Here is a 20,693-nt window from a genome sequence, read left to right on the forward strand (position 1 = left end):
CCATCTCCAGTTGTGCCCTTCTGTGTGGGAATGTGGTATTATTTCTATGTGTGTATATCGCGTTTCATTCCATAAGTTCCAATCATTCATTAAGCATTTTAATTACGATCGGTTCCTAACAAAAGAACGAGAAAATGTGAAAAATATTATTCGTTTGTAATTAAAAAGAAGAGTTTGATGTCCATACACATACTCTCTGCCAAATAGTCAAGTATCATTTTATGGACCGGGCCCCGATAAATAAATTGTTTATCAAAAGCCCTAATAAAAGGAGTACATTGTGTTCGCATTCACACACGCATGCACGCCTATGGTTATTTGTTTGATAGCAACACAAAAAAAAATTTAAAAAAAGTTTGAAATCCAATCAGCTTTTATTAAAGTTTGTGGAAATTAAACAAAATCTTGAAGAATATACAGTTGTAAAACCTTAAATGCATTAATTTTTTACATTAAATTAAAGGACATACAATATTTAATTGCAAACACTGGAACCATGCAGAGACTAGCTGAACCACATCAAATGATTGCCTATATGATTGAATTGTACCTAATTAAAACAAGGACTATTAAAGCTTAACACTACTTAACAAGACATATTTAGTTACCTTAAAAATTAATTCGTTAAAAAAATTTTAAAATTGCTGCAACGCTGTCGTTGAAGCTGAGAACATACGTGTAATAAAATTTATTTAACATATAATGAAGTTACTAGAGAGTTCACGTTTCGAGGCAATCAACAACGCACTTTCTATACAAACAAGTGGTATCACAATCTTCGGTCGTATAGAAAGTTACTCATGGTAAGTTCCTTAGAACACATAAAACATTTTTAAATTTGTATTTATTTCAGCAAAATGGTTGCAGCCGAGAAAGTGTTGTATAAACGATTTACAGTAGACACTCATGGGCATGACCTTCAGGCGCTATCACCCCCCCAAACTTTGACTGACTTTTCGCCCAACTTTCGCCGGCACAACAGTCAATCTGGAGATGAAGGAATAACTCTTTGCGACACTATCTCCAGAAAAACATTGTTTTACCTAATTGCTACTTTAAACGCGTCGTTTGAGCCTGACTACGATTTTTCCGACGCTAAGGTAATTATTGCTTTTTATACCCTTGCAGAGCGTATTTTAGTCAAAAGTTTACAATGCAATTCCGATCCTGTAAAGTATATAATCTTGATCAGCATCACTAGGACAGTCGATCGAGCCATGTCCGTCTGTCTGCCAATCTGTCAGTTTTTACGCAACCTAGTCTTTAAGTTTTATAGCCTGATTCCATTGGCGCATTAAAACGCATTTAGCCTAATGCGCATTTATTTACACAGGGAATCCCATAAGGCTAAATGCCGCATTTAAAATAAATGCGATTTTTAAATGCGATTAAAAACCATTAGCCCCGAACATTTATACAAAAAATACCGGAAAATACCGATGTTGAACGATATTTTGTTCGTGCCACCACTACAACAGCTGTTTTCTATATGCAAGGTTGGCGCAATTTTTGATGTCTTTTGAATATAAAATCTATTTTGTATAAAAATGACAGAAAACTAAAGCGCACGCTGCAAATTCTGCTCGCAGTACCACAATGCATTACTGCTGGATCTCTGGCATAAAATAACTCCCACATATACGGGGATCCTAGCCCTTTTTGGAAACTGTGGTGGTCTCCAATGCAAACCCGTCATAACAACGCAATCAGCTTCTCTTCCTTGTCGTCCAAGTTGGCAAATGCCTCGGTCGCATTATAGATGTCCTGCTGAGCATTACAGAGTTTAGTAAACTCACTCATGTTCATTAATTTTAATTAATTTCTTTTGGATTTGCCAAAATGCAAAAGTAAACAAACCCAGATCAGCTGCTCGTGCCACTCACATGTCGGAGTAGCATTAGCTAAATGCTAATGCGCCAATGGAATCAGGCACATTTAAAAAGTCCACTAATGCGGCAATGGAATCAGGCTGTTAAAGCTATCTTCATAAAATTCCCAAAAGTTGTCATTTTATTTAACGAGTCACAAGTCGGATCGCACGACTATATTTAAACTTCAAATTGGGAAAACAATAGAAAACAATTATAACGTGGCTGTGCTATAATTTGTTTATATATTAAATATATTTAATTTCTATATATATACTTCAAAATATAGTAACGGTTTATTAATTTACAATTATATTCAATTAAAATAGGACAACGATAGCGGCCAATGGAACAATCGAATTATTCAACGAATAATTATAATAGCCTTACTGTCTTTTAATCAAATCAAAATCAAAACAGTAGTTATAAAAAATATTTATTTTTTTAAAAAGCTGCAAGGGTACATAAACTTCGGCTGGCCGTAGTTTGCTTTCTTTCTTCATGCTGTTAATTCAATAATTTTTTTAAAGTCCCATGAATTTAGCAAAGAGCCTTCATTACAATGGGTTATGAACTCAATCCATTCAAATCTCTCCGCTTTAGCGGGAGATCAATACCAAGTTATACGTCAACCTTTATGGTCTGCCGTTGATGACGAAGTGAACTTATCAGAATGTGACATATACAGTTATAATCCAGATCTGAGTTGCGACCCTTTTGGAGAACCAGGTTGTCTGTGGTCGTTTAATTATTTCTTTTACAACAAAAAACTAAAACGAATTGTGTTCTTTACCAGTCGTGCAGTGAAGTATGTAACATTTCTTATCGGTTTTATAAACTGTTATGAATTACTATTATATTTCAGTTCTCTTTATGCTGGTGAAACCTCAGACTTTTCGATGGAAGAGGATGTGTATTGACGTTGGCTACATACAACGTTAATATGAAGCTGTATTTTTTTTCCTGCAAATCCGGATGCAAAACTGGTTAGAGATTCCAGTATGTGGTTCAACTGTAGCCGACTCTTACCGTATCTTTCTTCTTATGTGTAGTTTCTTAACGCTTATCTGGCTAACGTTCATAAATATTATTTAAATTTGTTTAGCGAAGTCTACTTTATAAGATCAGTAAAATGTTCAAAATAAGAAAAATTTATATGAGAGCAATATTGTAGTATCTTGGGTACTCTCGAATGACTGAATTGCTGAAATTCGGTCAGCTGGTCGTCAACTGTTTCATACGAATTCAACTGGCTAATAATTCAGCTGTTCAGCAACCCAGACGCTGCTAAAATTTTTGTTAAACAGCTGAAAAGCCAGGGTAAGTCGCCCTTTACTACTGAAATTGAGAAGGTCCCAACATGAAAGTAACCACCAAATATAAGGAAAGAAGAAAGTTTATACAGTCCATTGCTTGTTAAGGGGGTCTTCTACTTTCGAGGCAAGAAATTGAGTGGTTATTTAGGGAATTAATTTTTCTACTGCATAGATTTGAAAAGTTTTTTTTATTTAAAAATACCAGTTTTGATTTGTAAATTTTGTTTTTGAACTTAAAAAAAAATGTTTCAGGACCTTGGAATGTATTTTTCATAATACATGTTAAAACTGCAGTGGTCCCGCTTAAGCCTCGATTGGCGAACGGGTTTGAAATCAGAAAATTGGTATTCCTTAGAGTCATAGTTACGTCGACTATTCTTTGACAAGGCAAATTAAAAAAAAATTTTATTTAGTAATTAGCAAAAGTTATGCAACAATAAGAAAAAAAATCAACTTTAAACGTAATTTTTTTACCTGTTAGGCGCTATAAAAATGTAGCAAAAAAAAAATTAAAAAATCTTACTCGGCAAAACATAGCGGACAAAATCCTTTTTGCAGCGTATTCCCAGAATCATACAGATTAGAACAAAGAAAAAAAAAGATTTTTTGAAACCTCGAGAGTAGAAGACCCCCATAATGAATCCGAAAGATAGTCTATTTGCTGTTCCTAGGCATTATCCTCCAATTGAATCAATTGCTAAGACAAAGTAAAACTGAGGCAATTGACAAACCAATTGCTGACAATTTCCAGCAATTCAGAGATTCAGTCGTTTAAGGAATACCCAAATTGAATAAAACAATAAAAATATCATTAGGTTATTTACACGACTTATAATTTAATTCAGGATTATGCAACGCAGTGAAGGAGATATTTCCGACCCTATAAAGTATATATATTTTTGATTAGAATCACTAGGAGAGTCGATCTAGCCATTTTCATTGCAGGTAGCATATAAGTCGGAACGGGCCGGATCGAACTACGAAGTCATATGAACAATCCAAAAAATAAATGAAAAAGTTTATAACCATTGTTTTTTCAATTTTTTTTAATTGTTAAAAAGTAATGCTAATGGCTAAATATTTTAGAATAACGGTTTTTATTTTGTTAAAATCGGGCGACTTTATCTTATAGCTCCCATTGAAACAATCATAAAAATAAAAAAAAAATGTAAAAAAATTTTAGACTTCGATGTTTTTAAAAATTTTTAATATTTTTTGAGATATAAGAATGGTTTAATATTACAGAATTAGGGTTTTTAATTTATTTTTGTTTTTCCCCGGTGTAACAGATCAAGCCTTTAAATTATGACACCGGTCACTTTGGGTACAATACATTTTACATTAACCGTTTTGTCTTACATACACTAGAAAACAATGTTAATGCAAACAGTCAAAAAAAAATATGGAAAAAAAAGTACAACAAATTATGGATTTTAATTTAAAGTTACAGATAAATTTAAAATGTGCCTCGGAAATATGTTTAAAATTTAGTTTTGAGTTGTGTTTCATTTATAACATTTTAAATTGTTAATAAGATCATTGAAGTTTGGATAAAGAAGTGTTTCTCTGCCGATAGCACACACTGTAAAAACATTTGTTATTAACATGTTAAATGTAAACAAAGCAAAGTTTGCTTAATCTGTGTCCGTTTTTGTAGAGATGGCTTTAAGTGCGCTGCCGTAAGTCTTCACAAAACTCCGTACAAAGCTAAACTCTGAAACCCTACAACAGATTTTAATTGTAAAACTGAACAAAGAATTACTTAACAATTTTATTTAAGAAGACAATGAAGCATATACAACAAGTAAACAACTACTTGACTCTTTAAATTTACTATTTTGGAAATAGATGTTGAAAACTTAATACTTTTTTGTATTAACGACACGAAAACTTATGACTGCAGTAGTTCGACGATGTTAAATTGCGAATTTGTGAAAACTATTTCGAAAACACGACGTAAAGGAGTGGCTACGATGACGTTCGATTGATCACTGACTATTATATTTCAATAATTTCTCTTAGAACCTAACTTATGCTACGGTGGCGAGAGACGGGGCGAATTCGCAAGAGCGAAGCTTTATTGGCTCCCGCTCTCGCCCTACAACTAGTGATTTAAATACAAGCGCCAAGTGCGCAAACACCGCCCTCTCTGAAGGGACGACATCCTTCAGCCCAGAACGGGCAACAGAGCCAGTCGGTGGACTGCTCGCCGATACTCCTCCTCCTGCGTCCTGACGTCCGCCACACGTCTTCGGCGACGACGACGAGCGCTCCCAAGACGATGTTTGGCTCCCCCTGGTGGCACTTGGACCGCTGCCAAAACCTGTGCCTGAGAGACGAGACACCTCGCATATCGTCGCAAGCAGGTCAGGCTGATCTGGTCCGGGAGCGCCGTTGATGGTGGGGCCAGAAGAGGGCCGCTGATGAGCAGATGACCGGGGGTCAGGGCTTCGGCCGTCGTTCGGGTCGCTGCTTAGAGCTCCGAGGGGCCTGGAGTTGAGCGCGGCCTCTACGCTGGAGAGCAGAGTTCCGAGCTCCTCCGCGGTCAAGAGGTCTTGGCCTACCGTCCGAAGGAACAGGTGCTTTGCAGACTTCACACCTGCCACCCATAGTCCGCCGAAGTGCGGTGCTTTGGGCGGTATGAACGCAAACTCGCATCCTTTTTTTGATGCGAATGTTTCGATACCGCCCCCTGCTCCTCCAGACGGGCTCGGAACTCTCTCATGTGACGATCTGCGCCGACGAAATTAGTGGCGTTGTCGCACCACACCTTCTCCGGAATCCCGCGACGACTCACGAACCTTTGAAATGCCAACAAGAACGCATCAGTGGTTAGGTCAGACTCTAATTCTAAGTGGACCGCTTTGGACGCAAATCAGACGAACAAGGCCACGTACGGTGGCTTACCACGGATACGATACGTTGTGCTGAAGGGACCACAAAAATCAACGCCACAAATATTGAACGGGCGGAGAGCTCGAAGTCTATCTGCTGGCAGGTTTCCCATAATTTGCGTCAAGAGTTGCGACTTACAGCGAAAGCAGCGCATGCACGACCGAACTGTTCGTTGGCAGACTTCTTGAGCATTAACTAGCCAGATTTTCTCGCGCAGACGACTTACGAGAGCTCGTGGGCCAGCGTGACAGTTCGTAACGTGCAGGTATGACACATAGGATCCGACGAACTGTGAACTTTTAGACAGCAACAACGGGAATTTGGCTTCGTACGGGATAGGAGGATTCAATAACCGACCCCCAACTCGTAGCAATGTCGAGGAACACCAAAGGGTTTAACTTTTGAATATACATTGAAAATACATTTTTCAAAAGGCTTTGACACCTTTCTGCACCTTTGAATAAAACGAAAAACCCACACGAACACTCTCAGAAGCTTCAGGTGCGACGAAAAGGACTCTATTTTCTGAAGCAAATAATTTGGCTCTGGGCTGACTACGAGAGCTATTGCCGATTTGCGGAGCACCATCGACATTACATCAGCCGGCAGTTCGAAATGTTTATTTATGTCTCCAAATTGCTTTCTCGGACCACACGTGAATTTCTGCAACCCGGTTCGAAACAAAAACCGACAACGACGAAGGATGGGTTTTGATCCAGTGTAAAGTGATCTCGCAGTCTGTCCACAGGAAAACATTCTCAATAGAACAATTTAGCAATGACCTGACACGATTAAAGAGATCTGCTAAAAGGTGAGCTGCACACAACTCAAGGCGGAGCAAAGTTTTCGTCTCGAGGGGAGCTACTTTCGATTTGGCGGTCAATAAAGACACTTGAAAAACTTCAGCAGTTTGAGTACGAACGTAGATGCACGCTCCATAAGCTCGCATGGAAGCGTCAGCGAAACCATGTATTTGAATCGGGACTTGTGGATCTGTGGTGACAAATCGCGATACCTTAATTTTCGGCAGCTGCAGAAGCGTCGCTTTAAACTTCTCCCACGATGTAAGCAACTGCATCGGTAGCGACTCGTCCCAATCTAATTTTCGAAGCCACAGTTGCTGCAACAACATCTTTGCCCTTGTGACCAAAGGACATAAGAGACCAAGTTGGTCGAAAAGTTGAGCAGTCACCGACAAAATATTTCGCTTTGTCGCGCGAGGATCCAGGAAAGAGTCATCCAACCGAAATTGAAAGTAATCTTTAACCGGTAAGCAAACCACGCCAAGGGTCTTAGTTACGTATGAGTCTACCATAAGTGGTATTACAGCGCTATCAGATGCGGATAAATCTGGGCAGTTTGAAAACCACTTGCCAATTCAAAGCCTGCCTCTTGCAAGACCTGAGAAACTTTGTCTCGAAGGCTTTGCAGGTCCTCAACGCATCCGGCGCCAGTCAACAAATCGTCAACATAGATATCATTCTGAATAACCTTTGCGGCTTTATATTTTTTATATAAACCCTGCGACAGTAGGGGAGCTAACGCTCAAGCTTAAGCGTACCGAAAAAACGAACAAACGTTAAGGCAGACCGAAAATTGCACTGCTGCAGCGATCGAGAACGAAAACGACCAAAGATAACTCGAAATAGCGGCAGCGGTGTCGGTGTGCGTGTGTATGTGTACGCGGCTAGCGGCTCTTCCTAGGCAAATGCTAACGGAGAATGATACACTGACCGATAACTAAGGGCAACGAATATATAAGCCTGACGCACTTTTTTCCAGCTGTTTTATTTATACCCTAAATTGGTGCTCACTACGACGAAAGTTGGGGGAATTAAGTTCGCACTAATTGGGTCGACGACGAGTATTTTATTTGCTTGTTTATGGGCCAAAGCGATTCACATAAGTTAACACCCAAAATAATACAATTTCTCAGACAGAGGAAATGAGTAAGCATTGATTGCACAACAAACAGCAAAGCAATGCCCTCAATAATAGAATTTCCCAAACCGAAGAAGAGAGCATTAATTGCACAACTAACAGCAAAGCAATGCTCTCAATAAAGTTCTAACGAACTTAGCTTGCACCTTTTGGTCAGCGATCGTGGGAATGCAGAACAGCCAATTTCCAAAGTTGATCGAACTCAACTTAGTGCATACAACAAAAACTATAATTAAAATGCACTGGCCAATTACAATTAAGTTTGGCCAACGGCGACGGCGACCAAGAGCAGCAACCAATAATATGAAAGAACGTCAGCAGAATCATCAACAGCGGCAGAGACGGCGGCAGCGATGGAGCGACGCGTAGCTATAAAAACAATTGTCTAACCTAAGTAAGTTAGTTCTTAATCCAACTCAATAAAGAAAGGTTTGATTTTTTTATCAAAATCATAATCAATCTATTAACTGGCGCCCGAACAGGGACCTGATTAAAACCGCGAAAGGATAACAAGTTCCGCGTCTCGCGAAGTTCAGAAAGTAAAAAATTCTGACGTTTCGTTTCAAACCTCCGCTTAATCAGTGAGAAGTAAAAAACCAAAAATACCGAGATTCGGAAGTGCAAAAGTGCCGTTTAAAAAACGCCGCAAATTGTCACTCCTGAAAAAAAAAAACAGGACTAGTACCCGGTGGAATAATCAGGCCAAATTTTATCGCCGTGATCCCTTTAGTATCCGTTCGAAGGGAACGTGAATTAAGGTACAGAGAAGGCCCCTTAGTAAACTCACACTCAGGAGAGATCGTTGCAGAGTGGGATAAAACGGAATCTGCCGAGCCTGTCATCACGAGAGCACGCCGAGATATGTTACTACTGTAAGAATAGTTTTAAGCAATTTATTAACAAAAACATAAAAAATATTTAATCGAAAAATATTCAAAGAAGAAAAAGTTTTACCCAAATATAAAGTGTAGAAGACATATTTTAGTGAGTTAAAAAGAAAAAAATCCAAAATATAGGGAAAATAAAAATTCCCACACAATAATTACAAAGGTAATAAAAAATCGCACACCCTAATTCTTAGAAGACAACTTCCGAATTCTGAATAACTAAAATTAAAAAATTAAATTAAACTTTTCGCTGCTCATATATCCATACCCAAAATGACCGAACAAGATTTGGCAGACAGACTCGCGAATCTTACCGGACCCTCATCAGCCAGTTCCACACAAATAAACACACGAATCATGACCGAGAGGGACATTGAGGAAAAAATAAAAACAATCTTAGAGACAAATCTCAGTAGCCTAGTAAAGGAAATACTTAATCCAAATAAAGATTTTTCCAAATATACAGACCAAACAATTAAAAGAGAATTAACGCACAATCTTAGTGAGTTAGATAAATTACCAGACATTGTTCGGACACTTAGAGACTTTTCAGGAAACAAAAGTGAATATTCATCATGGAGGAAAAGTGTCGAGAGGGTGTTAAAAATCTATGAAAACAGAATTGGTTCACCAAAATATTATGGAATTCTTTTAGCAATCCGTAACAAAATTACTGGTCAAGCGGACGCAGTATTAGAATCATATAATACCCCCTTAGATTGGACAGCTATTTCAAAATGCCTAACAGCGCATTTCGCCGACAAGCGCGACTTAAAGACCTTAGAATATCAACTATATGCTCTTAACCAAGGTAACAATACTATAGATGAATATTATCAGGCAGTCTATCAACAATTATCACTAATTCTGAACCAAATTGGCAGCTTAGATGCCTCACAAGAAACTATACAATCTCTGACAGCCATGTATAGGGAAAAAGCCTTAGACACTTTTGTCAGAGGACTTAATGGAAACCTGGCACAATTGCTGGCCATTAAAGAACCACATGACTTAGGACACGCTCTACATTTATGCAGTCTGTTAGAGAATCAAAATACTAGGAATAACCAGACACCAAAAACTCCGTATTTAGGGAGGGCACCCATGCTACCACCTAAACCCCAACAACCATATCGGATGGTAGCCGTCAAACAAAATTTCCATCCGCATCTCTACCATAACCCAAACCAATCCGGAAAACCCCTAATTACTCAAACTAACCAATTCAAATCTTATAGTCAACCTTATACAAACCAATCCGGTGTAGTAGCGCCCTATAGCATACCAAAACCTCCGCCACGACCACAACCGAAACCGGTACCTATGGACGTAGATCAGTCAGTTCGATCACGTCATATAAATTATATGAACAAACCAGCAAATAATGATTATGCAGGGAAAAGACCTCTCAGCACCGCTAATGCCCCAAATAATAATAAGATGCCAAGACAGTTCCATATTCAACCAGAGACAGGAAGTAACGCGCAGCAAAATTCAGATGAAGCTTCATCAAGTTCAGAACAAGAGTATTATCAGTTGGCAGAAGAAAATAACGTTAACGAACTTCAGGAGGAATATGTATGGCAAAGCGATAACGAACAACAAGAATACATAGATATGTCAGAACTTTATTTTTTAGAATAAATCGTTCCTCACTACCTTACTTTAAAGTAACCACGGGGAACGGAAAAATTCTAAAATTCTTAATCGACACGGGCTCTAATCAAAATTATATTCAAAATCAATTAGTACCAAATCCAAAGCCAAATGAGAACACTTTTTCAGTTAGTTCAGTCGGTGGTAACAATAAAATAACACAACACGCAATACTTAAGCTCGCTAATATTTCGGATACACCCATGAAATTCTTTTTACTAGACACCCTGAAAACCTTTCATGGTATCTTGGGCAATGACACAATGAAAAGACTAGGAACAATAATAGATGAAAAAAATGATATATTAATTCTCGGAAATAAACGCAAAATTAAAATTCATCAACTAGCGACACAAGCAGTAAATACAATTGGACCGCAAGTCAGCCATATGACCGAGTCACAAAAATCAATAATAGAACTCCTCGTACAAAGCCACAAAATCCTCTTCGCAGATCCCGATTCAAAGTTAGCATACACAACTAATGTAGTAGGTGAGATCAGAACTTCATCAGATTCTCCAGTTTACGGAAAACATTACCCATACCCAATATCACTCAAACAGGAGGTAGAAAAACAAATAACTGAGATGCTAAGAGATGGTATTATAAGACCTTCAAGATCACCATATAATGCACCAGACTGGGTAGTTCCGAAAAAGTCCGGCCAGTCCGAAGAAAAAAAGTACAGATTAGTAATTGATTATAGGAAACTTAATGAAGTTACTATCTCAGATCGGTATCCCATACCCGAAATTGGAGAAATTATTGCGCAGCTCGGGGACAACAAATATTTTTCGGTATTAGATCTTAAGAGCGGTTTTCATCAAATACCACTGAAAGATACAGACATAGAAAAAACAGCATTCGCGGTAAATGGCGGAAAATATGAATTTACGAGACTCCCATTCGGTTTGAAAAATTCCCCTTCCATTTTTCAAAGAGCGTTAGACGACATATTGAGAGAATACATAGGCAAAATTTGCTATGTATACGTTGATGATATTATAGTCTTTAGCAAAAACGAAGTGGAGCACGGCAAAAACTTGGAAAGAGTATTTTCAACGCTACAAAACGCAAATATGAGGGTTCAAATAGAGAAATGTCATTTTTTTAAAAACGAAGTAGACTTCTTGGGGTACACAATATCAGAAAATGGAGTAAAAACCAACATAGATAAAATAAAAGCGATTACAAAATTTCCAGTCCCAAAAACATTAAAAGATCTCCGTTCCTTTTTGGGCATGACAGGTTATTATAGGCGGTTCATAAAAGATTACGCCAAAATAGCAAAACCCCTAACCATTCTTCTAAGAGGCGAAGAAGGCCGGATATCTAAGACCAAGTCAAGCAGAACTGCTATCAACTTGAGCAAAGATGCGATTACAGCATTCGAGAAACTTAAAAATACTCTCGTCTCCAGGGAGGTTACCCTTGCCTATCCAGATTTCGGAAAAGAATTTCAATTGACTACTGACGCTTCAAGTAACGCAATAGGCGCAGTATTGGAACAAAATCATAGGCCAATAACGTTCATTTCACGCACCCTGTCAAAGACTGAAGAGAACTACGCAACTAACGAAAGAGAGATGCTCGCGATCGTTTGGGCGCTCCAAAGTTTAAGACATTATCTTTACGGGTATTCAAAAGTGGTAATATACACGGATCACCAACCCTTGAGTTTTTCGAATAGCGTAAATAACCATAACGCTAAGCTTAAACGCTGGAGAGACCTCATTGGCGAGTATAACCACGAGATCAGGTACAAGCCCGGAGTAGCTAATGTGGTAGCGGACGCGTTGTCCCGGGCCCCCGCAGAAATTAATTCAATCAGCTCCTCAGCATCAGCCAATAGCAACGAAAGCTCGTCACACAACCTCATATTTTCAGTAGAAGCTCCAATTAACGTATTTAAAAACCAATTATTATTACTGACTGCCGATACAGATTCATATAGCTTCGAAATGCCATTCCCAACATACCACAGACACATAATTAAACAAAAATCTTACACGGAAGATAAACTTATTGCAATTTTAACTAGTAAACTTGATCCTTAGCTTATAAACGGAATCATTACTTTCGATGAGGTAATGGGAAAAATTCAAAACATTTACCCTACCTATTTTAAATCATACAAGGTAAGGTTTACTCAAAACGAAATAGACGACGTAACTTCGGAGTCCCAACAAAACGAAATAATTATCCTCGAACATAAACGAGCCCATAGAGATGCAAAAGAGAACAAATTACAAATTTTGAAGAATTATTTCTTTCCACAACTTACCAAGAAAATCCAAGCAATAGTTCAAGCCTGTCAAACTTTTAAAGAATCAAAATACGATAGACACCCCCAAAAGGAGAAATCCAACCGACCCCTATTCCTAATTACCCAGGAGAAATAGTTCACATAGATATTTATATTACCGAAAAACATAGAGTCTTAACGGGAATTGACAAGTTTTCAAAATATGTTCAAGTAAAAATTTTAGAGTCAAGAGCATCTGAAGATATTAAAAATCCGTTGAGGGAAATGTTAATTGCTTTCGGTATGCCGAAATGGATAATAATGGACAACGAACGATATGTATGGCAAAGCGATAACGAACAACAAGAATACATAGATATGTCAGAACTTTATTTTTTAGAATAAATCGTTCCTCACTACCTTACTTTAAAGTAACCACGGGGAACGGAAAAATTCTAAAATTCTTAATCGACACGGGCTCTAATCAAAATTATATTCAAAATCAATTAGTACCAAATCCAAAGCCAAATGAGAACACTTTTTCAGTTAGTTCAGTCGGTGGTAACAATAAAATTTGGCTCAGCAGCAATAAAGTTTATGTTAGAAGATGAACTCAAAATATTATTACACACCACCGCACCGTACGCATCGACAAGTAACGGACAAATAGAAAGGTTTCATTCAACCCTATCTGAAATCATGCGGTGTCTCAAAAAAGACAACGGGAGCATATCATTTGAAGATTTAATCTTTAAAGCAGTTCAAGAATATAATAAATCGATACATTCTGTAACAAAAGAAAGACCCATAGACATATTTTTCAGAAGCACAATCTCTAGTTCAACAGAAGACATAGAAAAGAAACGAGAAGAAATAAAAAAGAAAATTAAAAATAAACAAACAGCCGACCTCGAATACCACAATCAAGGAAAAATATTACCAAAACTTTTTAAGCCAGGCGAAACTGTACATGTAAAAATAGATAAAAGATTAGGAACTAAACTTACACCTAGATACAAAACCGAGAAAGTAGCGGAAAATAGAACGACCACCATTAAAACACAAACCGGAAAAATCATACATAAAAATAATATAAGAACATAATTTTTCAGATTATTTTTACCAACATGCTTGGGAATAACTACAGTCCTCGACTATTCCAATTCACAAATCATCTCACTCGAAACCGGATTAGCGGCTAAACCAGACGGAACATTTAAAATCATCCACATCTTTAACCTACAAAGCTATGAAGAAACTCTGGCGAAGTTAGAAGAATCATTTCATTCACTCACCCCATCTCATCCATTACACCCATATCTTTCCTATGAACTAAAACAGATCCAAACGGATTTACGCATACTCCAAACTCAAAAAAGACAAAAAAGGGCAATAGAAGCAATAGGTACTGCATGGAAATGGCTGGCGGGATCGCCAGATCACCACGACTATCAGATCTTAGAAGACAAGATAAATGAGCAGCTAGAAAACAACAATAGACAAGTAGTAATTAACAGATTAATTAATCAAAAAATAAACCAACTTACTAACGCTACTAATGCAATGTTGAAAATTACTCAGAGCTCGGAAGAAATCATAAATCAGAAAGCAAATATTTTAAAGTATAAAATTCAATTAATAAAAGAAGAAATAATTAACATAATATACGCAATTACATGGGCCAAATCTAACACAATAAATTCATTTGTACTTACAAACACAGAAACCAAAATAGTGGAAGAAATTTTTAAAAAAGAAAATAACTTATTTTTTAACATAGAAGAATTATTGGAATTTGCTCGAATCAAGTTAGCCACAAATGGCAACGACCTTATTTACATTATTAGCCTACCAACCATTGAATCAGATAATTGTAGAACTTTAAAAATTAAAGCAATAAAAAAAGCCCAAATAATCAATGATATAAAATATGAAAATTTTTTAGAATGTAAGAGACAATTATTGGCAATAATTAAACCTTGTGAATCCTATAATGATAAGACAATTTGTAATTCAGAAAATTTGTTAGATTTAAGCAATGATACTTGCGTAAACGCTCTATTAAACCTTCGAGAACCAGAATGTAAGATGATCAACAATCAACATATACCGGATTTCGAAGAAATACTACCAGGCACCATCCTGCTAAACAACTTCAATGGACCAGTCTCACTAGATGAAAAACTTCTACAACTGCAAGGCTCTTTCATAATACAATATCGTAATTCGACGGTAACAATTGGTGAAACCATCTTCAAGTCAAAGGAAATCAACGTAGTCGAACCAGAACCTCCGTTATTCCAACTATTGGGCGAAAAGACTAAGTTAGAGGAAGTTCTCTCACTACAAATGGTCAAGGAACTCAACATTAACAACACAAAAGCGCTGGAAAAATTAAGAAGCAAGGCAACCATAGAATCTTCCGTTAGCTACGGATCCGCCATCATCCTACTACTACTTATAATAGGATCAATCACGGAACTCCTACGAAGACGTAGGTCAACGGAAAGTACACCAGTTTCCGTGCCAGAAACGCAAGAAAAGCCCACGCATTCCGGACCTGTACTCTACTACGTTGCGACCGAGGACAGTCGCGTTTAAGGAGGGAAGAGTTAACACCAAAAATAATACAATTTCTCAGACAGAGGAAATGAGTAAGCATTGATTGCACAACAAACAGCAAAGCAATGCCCTCAATAATAGAATTTCCCAAACCGAAGAAGAGAGCATTAATTGCACAACTAACAGCAAAGCAATGCTCTCAATAAAGTTCTAACGAACTTAGCTTGCACCTTTTAGTCAGCGATCGTGGGAATGCAGAACAGCCAATTTCCAAAGTTGATCGAACTCAACTTAGTGCATACAACAAAAACTATAATTAAAATGCACTGGCCAATTACAATTAAGTTTGGCCAACGGCGACGGCGACCAAGAGCAGCAACCAATAATATGAAAGAACGTCAGCAGAAACATCAACAGCGGCAGAGACGGCGGCAGCGATGGAGCGACGCGTAGCTATAAAAACAATTGTCTAACCTAAGTAAGTTAGTTCTTAATCCAACTCAATAAAGAAAGGTTTGATTTTTTTATCAAAATCATAATCAATCTATTAACTCATATAATTCGAAATATATTATGATTATTGCAGAATTTCGGTTGTTAGTACATGCAAATTTTTATTTCTTGGTTAGAATGCTCACTCACTCACCGATTTTTACACGAATGTAAAAAGTTGAAAGATGGGCCAAAACACAATTGACAAAACGCCACAGATTATCTTTCAACTTTTGGCACTCTATACCTGGAATGCCGACTTGATAATTGCAACTTCCTTTTTAACTTCCATTTGGCGGCAGAAGCAAATTAAGCAATTAAAATCGCCGAAGCGTCAGGCGCAACTTCAGGGAACGGCAGAAAATTTCCAGCGAGGAAATATTGTTGAATTTAATTTATTGGCCGAACCGACACAAATAAATTGATTTTGGTTTTTGTTGGTAATGTTTATTGTTTTTCACCGAAAAAAAAATTAAAACTCGCGAACTCTATTGCTAATCACGTCGGGGTCACCATGAAAATTTAATACCGTTTTGTATTAACAACGCGAAAACTTGTGACTGCAGTAGTTCGAGACGACTTTGATTTGCGAAGTTGTGAAAAACTATTTCGAAAGCGACGACGAAAAGGAGTGGCTACGATGACGTTCGATTGATCACATTTCAATAATTTCTCTTAGAACCTAACTTATGCTACGGTGGCGAGAGACGGGGCGAATTCGCAAGAGCGAAAGGACGAAAACTTTATTGGCTCCCGCTCTCGCCCTACAACTAGTGATTTAAATACAAGCGCCAAGTGCGCAAACAGATGTCGTGCTTCTAAAGTAAATATTTTGGGTATTCGATTGCACCCCTTGAGGAGCAAGGTTCATGGTTTTTATATTGCGAATAAAACAAAAAAAAAAAGAAAGTGGTTAAAAATCATTAATTTTGTGAGTTTTAGCGAACTTTTCGTACAATTAAGCCTTGTATTATGCAGGTACGTCATAGTTGTACATACATGGCAAACACCACATTTTCTTGACTTTGTATGTTTATAATTTAGTTTTGAATTGTGTTTAATTTATAAAATTTTAAATTGCTAATAAGATCATTCCAGAAGGGAACAGTTTGGATAAAGAAGTGATTTTCTGCCGATTCTTAAATTAGCACACACTGTAAAATAAACATTTATTAACATGTAAAATGTAAACAAAGCAAGTCAAAAAAAGATATTGACATGACGGAAAGCAAGAAGGTCTTGTTTGAAAATGACGCATTCTTAGCAGGAATATATTATATGAAGATCCTCGCATCATTTTTTTTAAAGCTTATACAACAAAGAAACGGCCATGGTAAGAAAATAATTTCTAACTAAGTTATATTTAAAATCACAAAAATAATTTGATTTTCTTTTAGAATATGCTTTTTTCAATTCACGAAACAAACAAAACCAAAAAGAAATCCAAACCGATAGACGACAAACCATGCACTTCATCAAGGAGCCGATTTAGTATCCTAAAAGAAGACTCAACTCTTTTCGGTCCGACTGATTCCAGCTCTATGGAGATTATACTTTTACACATGCAACACAGGAACAGACTGGACATGTGATCCAGTACTGGAAGCTATACGCAGAAAATTAACCAAGATTGGGGAAAATAGCCGAGTTTGAATTATCTGTGCCGGCTACGTAAGTTTTTGTAAGTTTTTGCTTTAATGCGCTGCAATCTGTGGATCATTGTGATGGCAGACTTCTTCCTTTGTTGAGGATAATAGCCTTATTGCATCATGCTGTTAAGTACTACGGTGAGAAAATATACTGCACAACTCGGCTATCTATAATCGCGTTTTTTTTTTTTATCTTGACATTTTATGACTCTTGTAACTTCTTCTGATTGGAATATGATAGGCGGGATTGCTTCATGATTGTCGACTATTGGGAGCACAAAGTTATTTGTTGTTGAAAGTGGTTTAAAGACGTTTTCTAGGTGAACGGCAAATGTATTTGCCCTCTCTTCTTTGCTGTGAGCCCAATCTCCTGTTTGTGTATGCAAATGTGATTCACTCTCGATTGGTGGGCATATGCCTTATTTAGCTTTCCACATTGGATATCGTTTACTGTTTGGAGAGATTCGCTCCATAGAGGATACTTGAGCTCGATTTCTCTCAGAGAAATACCAGACTCTAATGCTTCTACTGGGCTGTCGATGTCTTCTAACCAGAAATGATTGGACAGTCACCAAGTGTCTGCTTACATACTATCTTTATTTCAGCTGTTTGCCCTGGCGTTCTGAAAGCTTTGTATGGTCATAGAGGTGGAGTAAGATTAGAGAGTGATCCGATGACAGATCTGATCGAGAGTGGAGAAGCGCGGTGGACAGCCGCTTTGAGTGTCTATGTGTATTGATGGTGCTTGTGTATAAGTTGTTGCAAATGATGGCAATTGGTAATGCCTAATGCAAACCATGACCTGATCGGGATGATTTGTCGCATAAAATGTATAGCCATTAAGTTGAAAATAATTTTGTTCGTCTGTTCATATTGGTGTAATAACTGCAAGAGCTCGTTTTTGTGCTGCGAAATGCCATTTGCATACCAAAAAGATAATATTAGCGAAACCATTTCAACTGATTTTTGTTTAATTAAGACCTCCAAAAGGAGATTTTGCGCACGCATAAGCTCCTGCAGCGTTTTCTACATTGCTACTATTGTGTTTTTTATAGATACCAACATTGATTCTAACCCAAAAGAAACTCCCGACGTCGTGGTTGATAGTATATAGACTATATTTTGTCGGCTGCAGTTATTTCTTGGGTTAGGCGTGATATAGACAGGGCAGCATCTGTATTTGGTAGTGTGGTTTCCCCCACAGTTGCTACATTTTTTGGCCGAAACCTATGCTCCGAGAACATTTCCTGCGAACCAACACCAGTTCACATAACTCAATCTAGGGAATACTTTTTGGAAAAATTTTTAACTTCATTGCGTGCGTAGATGGCAAGCATGTTATCTATTATATTTGAATCAAAAAGGCTATTTCAGCATTAATGCAATGGTGATAAGTTTGTTTTAAAAAAAATATTCAAATACGATAGTGTTGTCTTGCTATGTGTTGTTGCATTTTTAGTTGAAGGCGTCGGGAAAATACCAAAACAACCGATACATCAGCAGGTCCCGCTATCGATAAGATTCGGTGGTGACACCGACTGTTGATAGCGGGAGAGGATGTAGCTATTTAAATTTAGCCCGGTTCGCTTGTTAACTGGGTTAAATAGCCTTGGATACGTTCACTGACCCATTTTGGGAGAGCGGGAGGGAAAATGGCGAACGACTTTGGTGTAGGTCAGGGTTTTGCTTTAGTTGCTGCAAGAAGTCGTAGGAGAACGGTCGGGAAAAAATTAGTTCATGAATTCATAATTAGTGATTTTTTTAGATATTGAAGCCGCCGGGGACCCTATCTGAAGGGCCCCGGAAATTTAGAAGATTCGGGAAGGCAAAACACTAACCTGGCGGACCTAACCTGGTCGTGAAGACCACATCGTTCACCAGCAGCAGCAGTGATCCGTGGCAGCAGCAGTGATCCGTAGCAACGGCAGCAGCGATCTGCAGCAGCGATCAGATCAGCAGCAGCAGCAGCCCCAGCAACGGCCTCCGAGACGGCCACATACGGAGATTCCCTCGGTAAGTCCGTTCCGGGAACGAATACCCGCGCTGACCACGTGGTCATCTCTGGGACCACCGAAGTCCTCCGGACCATTTAGCTCCGTGCGGACTCGCGCTGTTTTTCACAGATAGCGGTCTCTTCTTCTGGCTGCAGCTTCGACAATAACCAACGTTGAACTCTGCAATAAATTAGTTGTAGTTATTAATTTGTGAAATCATGCTGTCAAAAATTGTTTCAAAATACTCACTGTGAAATCTAATCTGGAATTAGAGACATTAATTCCGCACCCCAGCCGCGCGTCCAACAACGTCTAATTGGGTCATTAAATATCAATGACGTATGGGATTTTTTTAGCGTACTTACCTTTTCAGCACGTCCCTTCTATCCCCTTGGAGCTCCTCAGGATTAGGCGACCCGGATGGCAAACGCCTCCAATTGGGTGCCGTGTAATTCACGTGCGTGGCGATCTTTGCCAATCACTTGTATTTTTAAGCGTCCAAAAATTTATCTTCCATTGTCGCTTTGACCACTTCTCATCTGGGCGACGGTCTAAGTCCGTCCTTAAGTGTTGCTAATGAAAAGATTAGATTATGAATAGGAATTAAATCTGAATGTATTCTATAATTAATCTTGCCCAAAATTAAATGTAAACAAGCTACCGAAATGGTTGTGGGGTTACCTTGGGCGGGGAGATGAGCCGTTCCTAATCCACCAGAAATAGACTCCGGTCTGCCGGAGATGGGGTGTGCCTTCAACATTACCCTTGGGGCACTTAAGGAAGGGTGTGTGAGTTGTGGCGAGGACACCGAAGCCACCAATTTCGTCCAATTGTCTTAGTTTTTTTTATGTAAAAAAATACCTTGTTTTGTTTTGATTTGTGACAGTAATGGTAATCGTCAAGTCAGTGACGTGAGACGTCCGATGAGTCGGGATCGACTCCTGAGACTCCGTGGCTAGCCGGAGCTGCCCTCCGGGAAAAATGCAGTTCCACAACAATATGGCGCCCAAATTAACAAATAAAATATGTAATAGCCGAGTCGACGGCGTCTCGCATATTATACCTCCAGCCAGCCCACGAACGGTGGCTTGCATTACCCACATGCAATTGCACTGGGGATGCGGACTGGTGGAGAAAAGTCATTTAAATTTTGTAGGGAGAAAGGAAGGCGTGTCCACTAGAGTTAGG

The 20,693-nt window shown here is 38.3% G+C and overlaps 1 protein-coding gene and 1 long non-coding RNA gene across 4 annotated transcripts; one reads left to right on the plus strand and one right to left on the minus strand.

Annotated features, from left to right (window-relative positions):
• Positions 1 to 84: 84 nt before the first annotated feature.
• On the plus strand, positions 85 to 4,007 carry LOC128256336 (repressor of RNA polymerase III transcription MAF1 homolog). 3 transcript variants are annotated; one of them, XM_052986638.1, is made up of 5 exons: positions 85 to 156; positions 464 to 803; positions 854 to 1,100; positions 2,399 to 2,676; positions 2,734 to 4,007. In XM_052986638.1, exons 2-5 carry the CDS (start codon positions 703 to 705, stop codon positions 2,786 to 2,788), a joined length of 681 nt encoding a protein of 226 aa, XP_052842598.1. In that variant the 5' UTR covers positions 85 to 156; positions 464 to 702; the 3' UTR covers positions 2,789 to 4,007. The 3 variants fall into 3 exon arrangements, with proteins under 3 accessions (XP_052842598.1, XP_052842599.1, XP_052842597.1); XM_052986639.1 differs by having other exon boundaries at positions 91 to 206; XM_052986637.1 differs by having other exon boundaries at positions 129 to 803.
• A 14,734-nt stretch (positions 4,008 to 18,741) lies between these two features.
• LOC128256343 (uncharacterized) lies at positions 18,742 to 20,381 on the minus strand. The gene is made up of 5 exons (XR_008267747.1): positions 20,187 to 20,381; positions 19,871 to 20,078; positions 19,755 to 19,817; positions 19,350 to 19,685; positions 18,742 to 19,206 (listed from the first exon to the last, which is right to left on the minus strand). It is a non-coding gene; the product is annotated as an uncharacterized LOC128256343 (long non-coding RNA).
• Between the last annotated feature and the right edge of the window lie 312 nt (positions 20,382 to 20,693).

The sequence above is a fragment of the Drosophila gunungcola genome (assembly GCF_025200985.1).
Source record: "Drosophila gunungcola strain Sukarami chromosome 2R unlocalized genomic scaffold, Dgunungcola_SK_2 000015F, whole genome shotgun sequence".
Lineage (NCBI taxonomy): Eukaryota > Metazoa > Arthropoda > Insecta > Diptera > Drosophilidae > Drosophila > Drosophila gunungcola.

What these genes read in the sequence shown, in the direction of transcription:
- LOC128256336 (XM_052986638.1), top strand. Translation starts at nt 703, where the DNA reads ATGAAGTTACTAGAGAGTTCACGTTTCGAGGCAATCAACAACGCACTT. An exon ending in CGTATAGAAAGTTACTCATG is followed by an intron (nt 804 to 853) that starts GTAAGTTCCTTA and finishes TATTTATTTCAG; the next exon opens with CAAAATGGTTGCAGCCGAGA. An exon ending in TTTACCAGTCGTGCAGTGAA is followed by an intron (nt 2,677 to 2,733) that starts GTATGTAACATT and finishes ATTATATTTCAG; the next exon opens with TTCTCTTTATGCTGGTGAAA.